Here is a 14,988-nt window from a genome sequence, read left to right as displayed (position 1 = left end):
TACCCTAGTAAAACTGACTATCCTACCGATCCTCGACTTCGGCGATGTCATCTACAAAATAGCTTCCAACACTCTACTCAGCAAACTGGATGCAGTTTATCACAGTGCCATCTGTTTTGTTACTAAAGCACCTTATACCACCCACCACTGCGACCTGTATGCTCTAGTCGGCTGGCCCTCGCTACATATTCGTCGCCAGACCCACTGGCTCCAGGTCATCTACGAGGCCATGCAAGGTAAAGCTCCGCCTTATCTCAGTTCACTGGTCACTGATCATCCCTAAAGCCAAAACCTCATTTAGCCGCCTTTCGTTCCAGTTCTCTGCTGCCTGTGACTTGAACGAATTGCAAATATCGCTGAAGTTGGAGACTTTTTTTCTCCCTCACCAACTTCAAACATCTGCTATCTGAGCAGCTCACCGATCGTTGCAGCTGTACATAGTCTATCGGTAAATAGCCCACCCAATCTTACCTACCTCATCCCCATACTGTTTTTATTTATTTACTTTTCTGCTCTTTTGCATACATGACCATCTGATCATTGATCACTCCAGTGTTAATCTGCAAAATTGTAATTATTCGCCTACCTCCTCATGCCTTTTGCAAACAATGTATATAGACTCTCTTTTTCCCTATTGTGTTATTGACTTGTTAATTGTTTACTCCATGTGTAACTCTGTGTTGTCTGTTCCCACTGCTATGCTTCATCTTGGCCAGGTTGTAGTTGCAAATGAGAACTTGTTCTCAACTAGCCTACCTGATTAAATAAAGGTGAAATAAAAAAAAATAAAAAAAATTGGAACCAGGCAGAATGGCCAGGCATGCAAACAGACACAGAGAGCCACTTACATCATCAGGAAATGAGAAAAAGTTAATGAAACCATAGATCTGAAACCTTGGCGTCATGATGCATTTTCCCTGGAGACAGGTATCCCTGGGATACCGTTGCCAACTGAGCCTCTAAAAGTGCTAAAGCCAGTCTCCCTATAGGATTTCATGATTACTGGTATGACATCCTAGCTGTAGGGGTGAAATGCTTTAAATAAATATTTAACCTTTATTTAACTAGGCAAGTCAGTTATTAAGAACACATTCTTATTTACAATGATGGCCTACCCCGGCCAAACCCAGACTACACTGGGCCAATAGTGCGCCGCTCTTCGGGACTCCCAATCACAAAAGGATGTGATCTCCCCTCTTTCTCTCTCTCACTCACTCACTCACACGGCTTGAATTTCATTTCACCTTGCTAGTGGCACCTGCAATGCCGCTGAAGAGGTGTCAGATTTCAACCACCCTTCTTCCGCTCCCCTCCTCCCATTCTCTCAGTAGTGCAGGCTCACGGCTTCTCCCCCATCCCCTGGCTAGCAGGCAAGGCTTCCTCCCTAGTTGCCGACAGAACTCAGGGAGAGATTTGGGACTCCCTTTTCTCAGTGGTACCCCCCCCCCCCTTTCTGTGTCCCTTCAATCAGTCACCACTGTGTAGTACCAACTGCCTCGTCTGAGCAGCTCTGTATCTGAGCAGCTCTGTATCTGAGCAGCTCTGTATCTGAGCAGCTCTGTATCTGAGCAGCTCTGTATCTGAGCAGCTCTGTATCTGAGCAGCTCTGTATCTGAGCAGCTCTGTATCTGAGCAGCTCTGTATCTGAGCAGCTCTGTATCTGAGCAGCCCTGTGCTCTGAGCAGCCCTGTGCTCTGAGCAGCCCTGTGCTCTGAGCAGCCCTGTGCTCTGAGCAGCCCTGTGCTCTGAGCAGCCCTGTGCCCTGCTCTGAGCAGCCCTGTGCCGTAAACCAAAACCTAATATTAATGGGAACCTGGGTGAACAAATAACACAACAATGAGATACTTATTTTATCAACAAAGTTACTCCACACCGAATGGCCCTGTGTGAAAAAAACGATTTGCCCGCTCACACTCAATAACTGGTTGTGGCACCTCCCGCTGCAATGACTGCAACCGAATGCTTCCTGTAGTTGTTGATCAGTCTCTCACGTCGTCGCTGTTGAGGAATCTCGGTCCACTCTTACATGCAGAGGTGCTTTTTTAGCGACAGTTGTGGGTTTTCAAGTATGAACCGCTCATTTGAAGTCCTGCCACAACATCTCAATTGGGATTAGGTCTGGACTTTGACTACGCCATTCCAAAACGTTCAATTTTGTCGCTTTCTAGGCATTTTTATGTAGACTTGATGTTGTGTTTTGGTTCATTGTGTTGCTGCACCTCAGCTTCAGCTCACAGATAAGAAGGCATGACGTTAGAATTCTCAGAGCAGAATTCATGGCAAGTCGTCCAGGTCCTGAGACATCAACGCATCCCCAAACCATCACACGACCACCATCAAGCTTGTCCATTGGAACAGTGTAAGGTTTTTACTGTGGAATGCAGTGTTTGGTTTTCGCCAGGCATAATGGGACCCATGTCGTTCATTTGGTTGCTGTCATTGCAGCTAAAGTTGGCACAACCGGTTATTGAGTGTACGGGGGCAATTACTTTCTCACATCTGGGAATTGGGTGTTGCTTAACTTTGTTAATTAAATAAAATAAGTGTATGTTTCTAGGGTTATTTGTGAACTCAGGTTCTCTTTTGTCTAATAATTCGATTTTGGTTGAACATCTGATAACATTCGGTATCACAAATATGCAAAATTAAAGAAAATCAGAAAGTGGGCAAATAGTTTTTTGCGGCACTGTATCTCTGAATCACCAGCTCAACTCCTGTCTAGCATACACCACATGGACTTGGGTGGGCCAGGATTTTCTGTCACTCAATTGTGTATCTTTCCTCATCCATCCACCAATCCATCTCACTTATTGCCATCCATTGCGCACTCCTTTTCTCTTTTATTTCTACCGCTCTCTGTGCCACCACCTCTCTCTCTCTCTCTCTATATATATATATATATATATATATATATATATACACACAGCTGTCTATATATGTCTCTGTAGGACACTGTACTCCGAGAACTCCGCCTCCCAATTTCTCACCAGTGCAGTGGCCCTCCTTTGTCAGTAGTGATAAGGGGAACTAAATCAGATGGCTCTGGCCCTCATTCACGCCTGGCATCCTCCTCTAAGACCACTAAGATTAGGCTACCCCACTTTGCACATTACCCAGTGTGGGGTGGGACACTCTGAAGAAGGGCCCTTTACAATGAGACTTCAAACATTTGGAATCTGTTACTCCCCAAACAGATGAATACTAGAATTGTTTTTTAATTATTCATTAACAATTCATAGATTTGTAGCTGGCCTGAGTGTGACGAGGCGTATAGCCAACAACATAATGAATGCCTGACCAACATCCTAAACAAGCACACAACATCTTTTAGTACAGATGAAGTGTCCCTTCTCAATATGGCAAACATACTGGTTATGATAAACCAACTCAGTGGCCTTGTAGTTATTAGTGTCTGTCCAGAGGTTGGGAGTCATACCAAAGAGTCATACCAAAGACTGTAAAAATGGGACCCCGATGTATCTCTACTTGGCACTCAGCATTAAGGAGATGGATTGTGGGTAAGGCCCTGTGATAGACTAGCGTCCAGGGGGTGTACTTGTACATCAAGCTGCCTCACGCTACAGAAACAGGATGACTGGGCTAATCAGTGTTATGTCTATAAGCACCAACACAGAGCTAACCGGATCATGTTGACTCAGGCTGCAGTCTTTTGTGCTATATGGCCACACACACACCAGAGTTTCCATTAGTCATGCTACGACAACAGGCTATCATTAAATGTGAAGACTGTTATATTATCAAATCAATTCTCTGTGTAATTAACTAGGAAGTCGGGGCACCACGGAAAAGGGTTGTTTATAGTTGCAATTTCCCGAATTTAACTCTTCAGACATTTTCTTATCGATTAGTCTAATATTAATGGATTATTACCTCCTCAGTCATTCCTGAATGTTGCAAACCATTGGATATTTGCACGAACCCTAGCATCAAGAATCAGCGATTAAACAAATTGACTTAATTATTTATTTACTAACTAATCAATCACAGAATTACATAAACACACTGACTTGATACACTCAAGTCCCTAGTGGGCTAAGCCGATATGACGGCTTGGTAGACAAAGGAAAGGGGTGGGGCCAGCTCAAGAGCGAGAATCTCAGTGGACCCACGTTGACTACACTACACTAATGGAAATGCTCATACTTTGAACATGAACAACCACTCATTCGAAAAGAAATGGCAATTTACATATTTACAGGTGTATGCCTTTGTTGTCCCTCTGCAATCGCCGGTCCATCTGCAGGATAGTCAATTAACAGAAAGTCTCTGGTTTGTCCACCAGAGCTCAGTCTGTCGTAGTTGTACTTTGTTATAATGGATACATCAAAGTACCATTCAGTCGTTCGAGAGAATGGATCTTTCTGAGTACCATTGTTCTTAGATCGGATGCGTTTACCAGACTAAAGTATTTAAACAGCTGCAGTCTGAATAATTGGGTTTAAGTTTGTAGATTTCTTAACTATTTCTGCGTGGAGATGATCTCCAAGTTCTTTGGTAGAGTTAACAACCATTTCAACATGTAGCGACAGCTTCCATGTTTTCTGGTCTAAGGTAAATTTAGTCAGAAGTGGGTTTTATACTGGAGTAAAAAAGGGGGCGTTCCAGGATGCCGTGTAATGTTTGTGCTCACGGGTGCGTGGCCACTGACTGATCCTAAGTTACTATGAAATAAATTATCATTTAGAAGACTAAGATCACATTATCTTTCCAAAATAATTTATTCTCAATTATTAATTTTATATAACATTCAGATGCAAACCCATAATTGAGAAGTGTATACCAACAAAATAAAACAGTAATATGTGTCTCCTGTCCTTCGTGAGGTCACCAAATTAAACAAACTCAACATTGCTGTTCCTTAAGTGTCCACGGACAACTCCAACTGCTTGGAATTCTCCAACTGCTTGTCATTCAAGTGCATAGGCAACTATGCAAGTTTCAGGGCATCACACACCACTTTGCAATGAGCTGGAGGCAGTATGCATTTTGAAAACATATATTTAATTGTTTGAAACCTGAAGGTTTTACCTCATTATATTATGTCTTACCTTTCTTCGAAGTAGCCCAGCCAAAATCTAACCAAACGTGCAAGACCTCCATATGCCATTGAAGCCAGTAGCCTTTTTCAAATCAACTTTCTCATCCTAGTCATATTAGCGACCCATGCTAGTTGTTGCATATTTAGAGCTCCCGTCTTTCTCAATTTCTAACAGATATTTGAATCTGTCACAAATTGTGTTTTGCCGCTAATTGCATTATTAACAAACATTTGTGCGTAGGCTACTGCCTCGTGTGCATTGCTGCGCTTATAATGTGAAGACTTAAGTGTATCAATATTGTATGCTAAATGTTCTGATCTGTTGCATGAGCCTCATTGCTTACCAAAGAAAATGGGATTTAGCCTAGGCTTACTGGTTGAATGAATTTGGGACCTATTGACCCACAACTGTCCCAGAGTCTGTTTGGAATAGGCTATTACTTTCTCGCACAGAAAGACATGCTGACCAATAGAATAGGTCAGCTTTTCTCCTATGGGGGATAGTAGAATGACATTTTGCTGTTCTTTACTCGTCTGGTTGGCTGAGGAAAAGTCAATGTGGGCAGTTACTCTAACATAGGCGGCAGCGTAGCCTAGTGGTTAGAGCGTTGGACTAGTAACCGGAAGGTTGCGAGTTCAAACCCCCGAGCTGACAAGGTACAAATCTGTCGTTCTGCCCCTGAACAGGCAGTTAACCCACTGTTCCCAGGCCGTCATTGAAAATAAGAATATGTTCTTAACTGACTTGCCTGGTTAAATAAAGGTAAAATTTTAAAAAATTAAAACATGGGTTTCAAGTGAGGGGGAAACTAATTTTCACAATTTTCACCATAGAAATGCACCTGTATAATAAAGCATTCCGTCCTTGTATTTGCAGACTTATGTAACATAGCCTTCTATTTCTAAAGTGATTTATTAGATAGTCATAATTTAGGCAAAAAAAAATAAAACACTGTTTGCAAAAAAGTGTTCAGTGCAGCGCGTAGTGGCTTAGAGTAGGCTATAGGCCTACCTTTCTTCTCCTTTGCACAGGAAAATGTTGGCATTTTAAACGCACTTCCTTCAATGCTGACACTGACAAACAGCCCAATAAAAAATGACTTCTGATCAGGCCTGGTATTTCGGGATTTTAGGGGCAGGGCCATTTGGCCTTCAAGAGGTGCCTAATCTGCTAGTCAAGTTGATTTGAAAACAGAAAAACGCTAGCTGTTGTGTTAAGAAAAACACAAGTGTATGTAAATACATAATTAATTAGCCTACATGTCAAAGTGTAGGTGATACCCTATGCGTATTGGCCACAGTCTGTCATGTCCAGACCAATGCTAACAGGAGGGAGGTGCCAGAGTATGTAGCAGGCTAAACTCATTGTTCATCAGAATTCAATAAGAATGGAGCACGCCGTTGTATCCGTGTTGCATTTTCTGTTAAGATGAGTTGCCATAAGCAAAATGTGATTTCTGTCATTCTGTGAACCGTGGGTGGACGGCCTAATCATGTTACACAACCAATGCATATGGGTCCGGTCAATTTCTTAAATGTCTGGTATATTCGAATATTTCCCGAAGGAAAACCCTGTCCGTGTTTAAATGCTCCCATGGCTGGAGGTCTAATGGTCAGGATGTCTCGCGCCCCACTCTGAGCTGCGCAGGAGGCGTGACGGGGACACACTCATTAGATAGGTGCCGCTAAGGGCCAAATGGCTGTAGTCACGCTTCTAGCAGGGGGGTGTGGAAGAAAAATAAGTGTGTGTTTGTGTGAATGGACCGAGAGACAAAATAGAGGTCTTTAGAGGAAAGTGAATGTCAGACAGCTAGCTTTTTTCCTTCACCAGACTTTACTCTGCTCTATATTGGTTTTAAGAATATGCTTCTAGTTTTGAGTTGGTTCTGAGGCCCTCGGGTCTCAGACATGTCATTTTACCAGACCACGGCTCTGCATACCAATCCCATTGAGGTTGAGCTTGATATCTGACTAATAACAGGTAATATGAAACAACTGAACAACTACTGAGCCATTAGATTTCAATTAGACTTTCCTGTTTGTTCAATCGGGTGAATAAACCCAAGCGTCTGATTTTATATTCATTGTACCTTTTGAATATTTGTGGGTTTTTTGTGAGCGCGGATGCGTTTTTTGTCTAAAGGACTATGAAACTAAAAGTGGCAGATACGACCTTGGCAAATGAAACCAGTTTCTCTCGTGACACATGATATTCGTGTGTGTGTGTGTGTGTGTGTGTGTGTGTGTGTGTGTGTGTGTGTGTGTGTGTGTGTGTGTGTGTGTGTGTGTGTGTGTGTGTGTGTGTGTGTGTGTGTGTGTGTTTTGTCTGTCCTAGGAATATGAAACTAACAGTAGCAGAGATGGACCTGGCCACAATCCCCCGTCTCCCAGACAGAGTGTGAGGAAGAATCTGGACTTTGAACCCCTCTCCACCACAGCACTTATACTGGAGGACCGCCCTGCGTATGTACCACACAGATACACACATAAACACACGCACGTATACACTGGAGGACCACCCTGTGTCCGTACCTCACACCTACACACACACCCACCCACGTGTATGCACAGAAACACACTTATACACTGGAGGACTGCGCTGCGTAAGTACCACACACACAAACACACGCCAAGAACAGAGCAGCTTATCACTGAGGCAGGAAGGAGTTAGCAGCGTTTCTTCTGAGTCATGGATCCGAATGGCTTTTCCCTTTTGTTGTACTGAGTACATATGGGATTGACTGTCTAGCCATGATAAATATGAGACCAGCCCAGCTCTCTCCCTGATCTCTGCCGTGCTGCCCTCAGGGTGGGTGTCTTGGATGGGTCGCTCTCTTTCCTTTTTCTCATACACACAGTATACAAAACCATTGCCCTTTCCATGATATACACTGACCAGGTGAGTCCAGGTGAAGCTATGATCCCTTATTGATGTAATTTGTTAAATCCACTTCTATCAGTGTAGATGAGGAGGAGACGGGTTAAAGTAGTATTTTTAAGCATTAAGACAATTGAGACATGGATTGTGTATGTATGCCATTCAGAGGGTGAAAGGGCAAGACAAAATATTTTAAGTGCCTTTTGAACGGGGTATGGTAGTAGGTGCAAGGTGCACTGGTTTGTGTCAAGAACTGCATCGCTGCTGGGTTTTTCACGTTCAACAGTTTCCTATGTGTTCGGAGGTTTTTAAACCACCCGATGGTTTAAATCAGTCAATATAATCGACAACTATAATCAGACAGCAAGAGAAATGAATCAGAGAGTGGGATGCCGCCTGACTCACTAGTTGGTCAGAGGGTTCAAATCAACGTTTCATATCGTGGTGTTTGATGTACTGTAGATCGAATTGCAACCAAGACATGTTCTTCCCTACTATGGGTCATATTAGCAAGTTATCCCAGGGTAAAAACACTTAAAAATAAAAAATCAGTTCCGTACCTTTGGCGATGGGAAAGGATGTCAGACAATCTTCTAGTTTCAGTTACAGCACAATGAAAAATGTCATTACCGCCCACTCAGAAATTACGATATGATAGGTTGATTTGAACCTGACCAACTCGTCTGAATCACATCGCTTGATTTCTGGTGATTGTTCTCGATTAAATCGACTGATTTGGTTCTATATGGGGTGATTAAACAACTAACTGACCTACATTCATTCTATTATTTTAATTCCATTCTCCAGAGAGAAATCAGACCAAGCCTGAACTGTGCAATGTAGTAGGGAGTTGGAGTTTCCAACAGGCCAATTTTCTACATAGTTTACTGCAGAAAATGTGGTAAATAACTACAACGACTATAATCTATTGCACGCCTACTTGTCTGGAGAGGGAGAGAAGAGACAAAAGAATGCACAATCTAGAGGATATAGAGCAGCTTGTGAAAGTATTCACCCCCCTTGGAATTTTTCCTATTTTGTTGCCTTACAATTTGATGTATTTGATTTACACAACTTGCAACATTTGATTTACACAACTTGCCTACCATTTTGAAGGTGCAAAACATGTTTTATTGTGAAACAAACAGGAAATTAGAAAAAAAAACAGAACTTGAGTGTGAATAACTATTACCCCCCCCCCCCCATTTTGTCTCTATTAGCTTGGCAATTCTAGGCACTAGGATCCTTGCCAATTCCTCAAGGCAAAACTGCTCCAGCTCCTTCAAGTGTGATGGGTTCTGCTGGTGTACAGCAATATATAAGTCATACCACAGATTATCAATTGGATTGAGGTCTGGGCTTTGACTAGGCCATTCCAAGACATGTAAATATTTCCTCTTAAACCACTCGAGTGTTGCTTTAGCAGTATGCTTAGGGTCATTGTCCTGCTGGAAGGTGAACCTCCATCCTAGTCTCAAATCTCTGGATAGACTGAAACAGGTTTCCCTCACGAATTTCCCTGTATTTAGCACCATCCATCATTCCTTAAATTCTGACCAGTTTGAAAGTCCCTGCCGATGAAAAACATCCCCACAGCATAATGCTGCCACCACCATACTTCACTGTGGGGACGACGTTCTCAGGGTGATGAGAGATGTTGGGTTTACACCAGACATAGCATTTTCCTTGATGGTCAAAATGCTCAATTTTAGTCTCATCCGACCAGAGTACCTTCTTCCATATGTTTGGGGAGTCTCCCACATGCATTTTGGCAAATCAATTTATAACATTTTTGACATGTGTTTTTCTGGATTTTTGTTGTTGTTATTCTGTCTCTCGCTGTTCAAATAAACCTACCATTGAAATTATAGACTGATCATTTCTTTGTCAGTGGGCAAATGTACAAAATCAGCAGGGGATCAAATGCTTTTTTCCCCCCCTTACTGTAGGGGGTTTAGGGATGGAAGAACAAAAACCATATAGTGACTATCAAGTGTTTTACAGAAAATATTCCGTTCACAATTCAAAACAGTTACAGCCACCGTGTCAGACTCATCAAACTCTGATACTTCTATTATGGTCAGCGCTTGCAAGATCCCCTGATCCACTGTTAATGACAGTACAGCATCCTTCTTCGGGATTATCTTCCTGGCAAGACCAATGGAATGTTCTTCTCAATTGATAAAGTAACTATGTTCGAAATGTGGTGCCGCCTGTCCGTCCGGAATAAAAAGCAGCCACTGTTCTTGGATGTCTTCATTCTCCTGAAAATAGTGTAACGTTAAATTCAACACTATGACATCCAGTACCCTGCACAGTGTGCTTTTTCCGGTATGCTGGTAAGTAGCTTGCTTGCTTTAAGTCACAAGACAGATGAAAAGGGGTTAGTTACCACCCATGTAACTAACTGTTTGTAAGCAAAGCCCTGTGATGCGTACATGTGGTGACAGCTTTACGGCGTTACCTCTGCTTGACTTGAGTACCGGCACCTAAAATATTCTACTGCTTGAACTCCTGTTCCTCTTTATAGAGTATTAGGTCAACAGTATTGTGAAGCTCCTGCACCTAAATATTAACCATGCCGGCACCCAAAATGAGTACCGGTACCTATTTCAGTCCGAGCAAAGCACTGGGCATTACATATTTTAATTAGTTACAATTACATGACGTTACATAATGACAGAAGTGACGGAAGTAATGCCAGTCTCCTGAATCCAAGCGTTTGACATCGGGGGAGGGGACCAGTAACTTTATGATCAACTTTGTCAATTTACCAGCTACAGTCATTTCTAATACTTGGGTCAATCTACTGTGAATTGGTTTAATCTAAATATCATCCAATTGGATGAAAAACATGATTTTCACCTTTCGGATCCGTTTTAAGAAGATTTTTCGGAACTTAAATTGTAAACCGTGATTATTTTGTAATAATCAAACGAAAACCAAACCAACCTCAAGAAGCACTAGTCGCTCAGCACTATTCCTTTACATACCCCCCCCCTCTCTCTCTCTCTCAAACTGCAGTGCAGCAGGACCATGTAGAGAGAACCTATTAGCAGCGCTCTGGCTCTCTGTCTCTCACTCACACATATACCAGCCTAGCCCATATGGTGTCCTAACTTATATGAGAGGTGGGCTAGGTACAGTTGATAGGAGAGAGAGGCTACTGAAAGTTTAATGCCCCTCTCTTTCTTTACGCCTCAGTAAAGAAGGTGTTTGTGGCTGTAATCCTGTAGAATATTTAGAGGTGCAAGTGTAAGGTGGTGTCTGTGCCAAAATGGTGGTAGAAGTATGTTGTCTCTCTCTCCCTTTCCACCCCCCTCACTCATTTTCATTGCCTTTCTTCTCCTCTAATACCCCAGCATGAATAATGTGAGGGACCATGTTCAAACCTCACACTCACTCACCCACATTCACTCTCTGGGATGTGTTGTGTTGCAGTAACCTGCCAGCCAAGCCTGCAGAGGAGGCTCAGAAACACAGACAACAGTATGAGGAGATGGTGGCCCAAGCGAAGAAGAGAGGTGTGTATTTATATGTATTCATCTGGATCATATCTGACCATTTAAAAAAGAAAAGGATATTCCCTCACCCTCATTGCTCTTAAAAATCCTTCTTTCTGTCTTGACCACTCATAGTCAAAATAAATGGAATGCGTTTCTAACTTTCCATCTTTTTAGTTTACACAGGCAGCCAATTCTGATATTTTGCCCAATTACTGGTCAAATTAGTGATCTGATTTGTGGAAAATAATCAGAATTGGGCTGCCTGTGTAAACGCAGCCTTAAATACTTTTATAATAGCTACTGTCCATTGTGAAAACTGACTAGATGGGTTCCCACTATACTGTTTTCAACCATGACATCCTTACATATCAGCGTTCTTAGAAGGATACTACGGTATATAATGGTGACATTCGGAACGTATTCAGACCACTTGACTTTTTCCACATTTTGTTACGTTACAGCCTTTTTCTAAAAAGGATGAAACCGTTTTTTCCCTCATGAATCTACACACAATACCCTATAATGATAAAGCAAAAACTGGGCCACTCGATGACATTGAGACTTGTCCACTCCTGCGTTGTCTTGGCTGTGTGCTTAGGGTCATTGTCCTGTTGGAAGGTAAACCTTCTCCCCAGTCTGAGGTCCTGAGCGCTCTTGAGCATGTTTTCATCAAGGATCTCTCTGACTAGTCTCCCAGTCCCTGCCGCTGAAAAACATCCCCACAGCATGATGTTGCCACCACCATGCTTCACCATAGGGGTGGTGCCAAGTTTCCTCCAGACATAACGCTTGGCATTCAGGCCAAAGAGTTCAATCTTGGTTTCATCAGACCAGAGAATCTTTTTTTCTCATTGTCAGAGTCCTTTAGGCTCCTTCGGTAAACTTCAAGCGGGCTGTCATGTGCTTTTTACTGAGGAGTGGCTTCCGTCTGGCCACTCTACCATAAAGGCCTGATTGGTGGAGTGCTGAAGAGATGGTTGTCCTTCTGGAAAGTTCTCCCATTTCCACAGAGGAGCTCTGGAGCTCTGTCCGAGTGACCATCGGGTTCTTAGTAACCTCCCTGACCACGGTCCTTCTCACCCGATTGCTCAGTTTTGCCAGGCGTGTAGCTCTAGGAAGAGTTTTGGTGGTTCCAAACTTCTTCCATTTTAAAAATGGAGGCCACTGTGTTCTTGGGGACCTTCAATGCTGCAGAAATGTTTTGGTACCTTTCCCAGAAAATTTTAAAAATATATTTTTGGGCTTTGTTATTAAGGGGTATTGTGTATAGATTGATGAGGGGAGGGGGAATCATTTTAGAATAAGGCTGTAATGTAACAAAATGTGGATAAAAGTAAGGGGTCTGAATACTTTCCGAATGCACTGTAATTCTTACAGTTGAAGTCAGAAGTTTACATAGGTCATTAAAACTCGTTTTTCAACCACTCCACAAATGTTTATAGAGAGATTATTCAATGTATCACAATTCCAGTGGGTCAGAAGTTTGCATACAGTAAGTTCACTGTGCCTTTAAACAGCTTGGAAAATTCCAGAAAATTATGTCATGGCTTTAGAAGCTTCTGATAGGCTAATTGACATCATTTGAGTCAATTGGGGGTGTATCTGTGGATGTATTTCAAGGCCTACCTTCAAACTCAGTGCCTCTTTGCTTGACATCATGGGAAAATCAAAAGAAAGCAGCCAAGACTTCAGAAAACAAATTGTAGACCTCCACAAGTCTGGTTCATCCTTGGGAGCAATTTACAAACACCTGATGTTACCACGTTCATCTGTACAAACAATAGTATGCAAGTATTAACACCATGAGACCACGCAGCCGTCATACCGCTCAGGAAGGAGACGCGTTCTGTCTCCTAGAGATGAACGTACTTTGGTGAGAAAAGTGCAAATCAGTCCCAGAACAACAGCAAAGGACCTTGAGAAGATGCTGGAAGAAACCGGTACAAAAGTATCTATAATCCGCAGTAAAACGAGTCCTATATCGACATAACCTGAAAGGCCTCTCAACAAGGAAGAAGCCACTGCTCAAAAACCGCCGTAAAAAATGCCAGACTATGGTTTGCAACTGCACATGGGGACAAAGATCATACTTTTGGAGAAATATCCTCTGGTCTGATGAAACAAAAATAGAACTGTTTGGGCATGACCATCATTATGTCTAGAGGAAAAGGGGGGAGGCTTGCAAGCCGAAGAACACCATCCCAACCGTGAATCACGGGGGTGGCAGCATCATGTTTCGGGGGTGTTTTGCTGCAGGAGGGACTGGTGCACTTCACAAAATAGATGGCATCATGAGGGAGGAAAATTATGTGGATATATTGAAGCAACATCTCAAGACATCAGTCAGGCAGTTAAAGCTTGGTCGCAAATGGGTCTTCCAAATGGACAATGACCCCAAGCATACTTCCAAAGTTGTGGCAAAATGATGTATGTAAACTTCAGACTTCAACTGTATATGGTAATATCATAATTCGAATGTATTGTATAAAACTGATGTACTTATTCAATGTGACTTACTCTCTTGCGTGCAATATATTATTATTTTTTTATATATGGATGGTCCCGGGAATCAGACCAATTATCCTGGCGTTGCAAGCAACATGTTGTACCAATTGAGCTACAGAGGACCACATATTTCTATTGTATGGTTGTCCAACACTCTCTCTTCCCTCCCTCTGTAGAGCTCAAGGAGGCCCAGAAGAGGAGGAAGCAACTGGAGGACAGGTGCAAGCTGGAGGAGAGCATCGGCAACGCCGCCCAGACCTGGAACCAGGAGATTCTGCCCAACTGGAGTGCCATGCGTACGTCTCGGCGGGTCAGGGAGCTCTGGTGGCAGGGCGTGCCCCCAAGTGTCAGGGGCAAGGTCTGGAGCCTGGCGGTGGGCAACGAGCTCAACATCACCCACGGTAAGACACACCTCTCAATGTAGGCCTAAATAATAATTTGTTCTTAACTGACTTGCCTAGTTAAATAAAGGAAAAAAACTATAATAATAATACCGGAGTTCTTCTTTTCAGCGTGAGTCATTGGAAAAACCACCCCCTCCGGTGGCCCATTTTGGTTGTGGCAAGCCAAACCTAATGGGATCCTGTGTCAGTGTGACACACACAGGGGTCTTAAAAATGTAAAATTTGTCTTTGGTATTCAATTACAATGCCAAAGATAGATTGAAGAGTGAAGGTACACGGCTGAATGCTCTCCTGATACGAGAACGAACTGCATCCCAATGAGGTCACTGACTCAGCTGGACATGCACGTCACACTCTCTCTCTCTCACACACACACACACACACACGCAAATTTGTGGCCTTCACTTTCACTGGGATCTTCATATTAATACCTCCACACAGACTTGCTGTGTGTGTGTGCACTCTTTCTCACACATTTTCACTACTGAGGTGAAAGCCCTGAGGGACTTGCAGATAAGACCAGTCTTGAGCTGAGCTACATGGCATCCTAATCAAACTATGTCTCTCCCTCTTATGCCTACTCACATTTTTCAGTTTTTTTTTATTTATTCTTGGGCGGGCTGTCAAAGCGTTATT

At 42.9% G+C, this 14,988-nt stretch overlaps 1 protein-coding gene across 2 annotated transcripts in view; it reads left to right on the top strand.

Moving 5' to 3' along the window:
- Nucleotides 1-14,988, top strand: part of LOC124008080 (TBC1 domain family member 14-like) — a 63,942-nt gene that overhangs the window by 41,336 nt on the left and 7,618 nt on the right. For both annotated transcript variants that reach the window (XM_046319007.1, XM_046319008.1), the window contains 3 exons: nt 7,395-7,522; nt 11,379-11,461; nt 14,125-14,349. In XM_046319007.1, the coding sequence (XP_046174963.1) occupies nt 7,395-7,522; nt 11,379-11,461; nt 14,125-14,349 (436 nt within the window). The remainder of the gene's footprint in view (nt 1-7,394; nt 7,523-11,378; nt 11,462-14,124; nt 14,350-14,988) is intronic.

The sequence above is a fragment of the Oncorhynchus gorbuscha genome, linkage group LG21, assembly GCF_021184085.1.
Source record: "Oncorhynchus gorbuscha isolate QuinsamMale2020 ecotype Even-year linkage group LG21, OgorEven_v1.0, whole genome shotgun sequence".
NCBI lineage: Eukaryota > Metazoa > Chordata > Actinopteri > Salmoniformes > Salmonidae > Oncorhynchus > Oncorhynchus gorbuscha.
This window is presented reverse-complemented; position numbering and strand designations above follow the sequence as displayed.